This window comes from Buceros rhinoceros, unplaced genomic scaffold (assembly GCF_000710305.1).
Source record: "Buceros rhinoceros silvestris isolate BGI_N320 unplaced genomic scaffold, ASM71030v1 scaffold20318, whole genome shotgun sequence".
NCBI lineage: Eukaryota > Metazoa > Chordata > Aves > Bucerotiformes > Bucerotidae > Buceros > Buceros rhinoceros.
In genome coordinates, this window is record NW_010427726.1 from 26,597 (window position 1) to 28,000 (window position 1,404).

General features: G+C 56.7%; 1 protein-coding gene across 1 annotated transcript in view; it reads right to left on the reverse strand.

Moving 5' to 3' along the window:
* Window positions 1-1,404, reverse strand: part of NUP54 (nucleoporin 54kDa) — an 8,474-nt gene that overhangs the window by 5,868 nt on the left and 1,202 nt on the right. The window contains exons 2-3 of the mRNA XM_010142033.1: window positions 554-637; window positions 182-316 (exon numbers count right to left, since the gene is read on the reverse strand). Coding sequence (XP_010140335.1) covers window positions 182-316; window positions 554-637 — 219 coding nt within the window. The remainder of the gene's footprint in view (window positions 1-181; window positions 317-553; window positions 638-1,404) is intronic.

Consider the following 1,404-nt stretch of genomic DNA (forward strand, 5'->3'; position numbering starts at 1 on the left):
TTCCAAAGCCAAATTTCGGACAAGTCTCCTCCAATCAAGCGGTAAGCGTAACAACCTCCTTTTAAAACACTCTTAAAACACTTTTAACTCTTAAAACCACTTTTAACTCTTTAAAACACACACATGTGCCCGCTGCAGCCTTACAGCCTCAGGGCTGAGGAAGGGGTAAATCAGTACTTACTGGTCTGCTGCTGCTGGGTACCGAAGCCTCCAAAGCCCAGCCCAGTTCCCAAGCCGCCCCCCAGGCCAGTTCCAGTTCCTGTGCCGAAGCTAGTACCAAATCCAAAGCCTTTGTTCTGGGTAGCACCGAAGAGTCCTGGGGAAATCGGCAAAGAATCACTGAGAAGGAGGGAAGAACAATGCTGAGCACTCTCGCGGGGGGGCGGGGGCCCCCAAATCCAAAGCCTTTGTTCTGGGTAGCACCGAAGAGTCCTGGGGAAATCGGCAAAGAATCACTGAGAAGGAGGGAAGAACAATGCTGAGCACTCTCGCGTGGGGCTGGCGCCCCCCGGTTCGTTCTGAAGCAAACACCCGCAGGCTCGCGCTCTCTTACCGCTGGTGCCGGTGTTGGTGGGAGCGGAAAAGCTGAACGCTGGTGCCGCAGTGGTGGTGGTTGTCCCAAATCCCCCAAAGGCACCTAACAAACAAAGGCTGCAGTGAGGCAGGGGGCAGCTGCGAGCCGCAGCGGTACGAAACCTGACAACAAATCACACGCTTCACGGGGTGTCATGGGATGCTGACGGACGGATGTAACATGTCACAGGCAGGTAATTCACACTGACCACGGGCAGCGAGTTCACTGTCTGAGGAAATGGGTGAGAAAACACGAAGCAGAAAGCCAAGACACCCAAAGGGCAGGAGGTACCCGCCACCCTGTCCCTCTCCCAGCAGGACTGACACAGCTCACAGCAGGACTCCTCGGGTTTGCGCTCAGGAATGCTTCTAGGCTATGTCAGTGCTGAGAGTTCAGAAAAGGATCTGATGCTCTGAGCTTTTTGAGCGCCCCCGTCCTGCCTGAGCTCTAACCCCCGACAATCCCTGCCCTGCTCAGAGCGCAGCTGCTCCCAAATCAAGGTGGGCAGGGCACACTCGATCGCTGTGCCCACAGGGGAAACGCTGGCACAGCAACGATTCCCTTCTGCGCACAGGTAAGACCCCCCAAGGTATTTTTCCAAGCCTGGCTCCTCTGTCTTCCTCCCCAGTAAACCCCATTCCAAGCTTCACCTGCTGCCAGAGGAAGATGGAAGGGAAGGCCATCAGTCTTCCACAGCTTTCCAGGAAAACCAGTCGCTGGCAAGCAGGGGGAGACCCGAGCAAGGGCCTGAGCTCCACCATGCCAGAGGAAGCCCCCAGGAACCCGGGAGAGCTGCCCCAACATGGGGTGGCTGTGCTGAGACAGGGGCC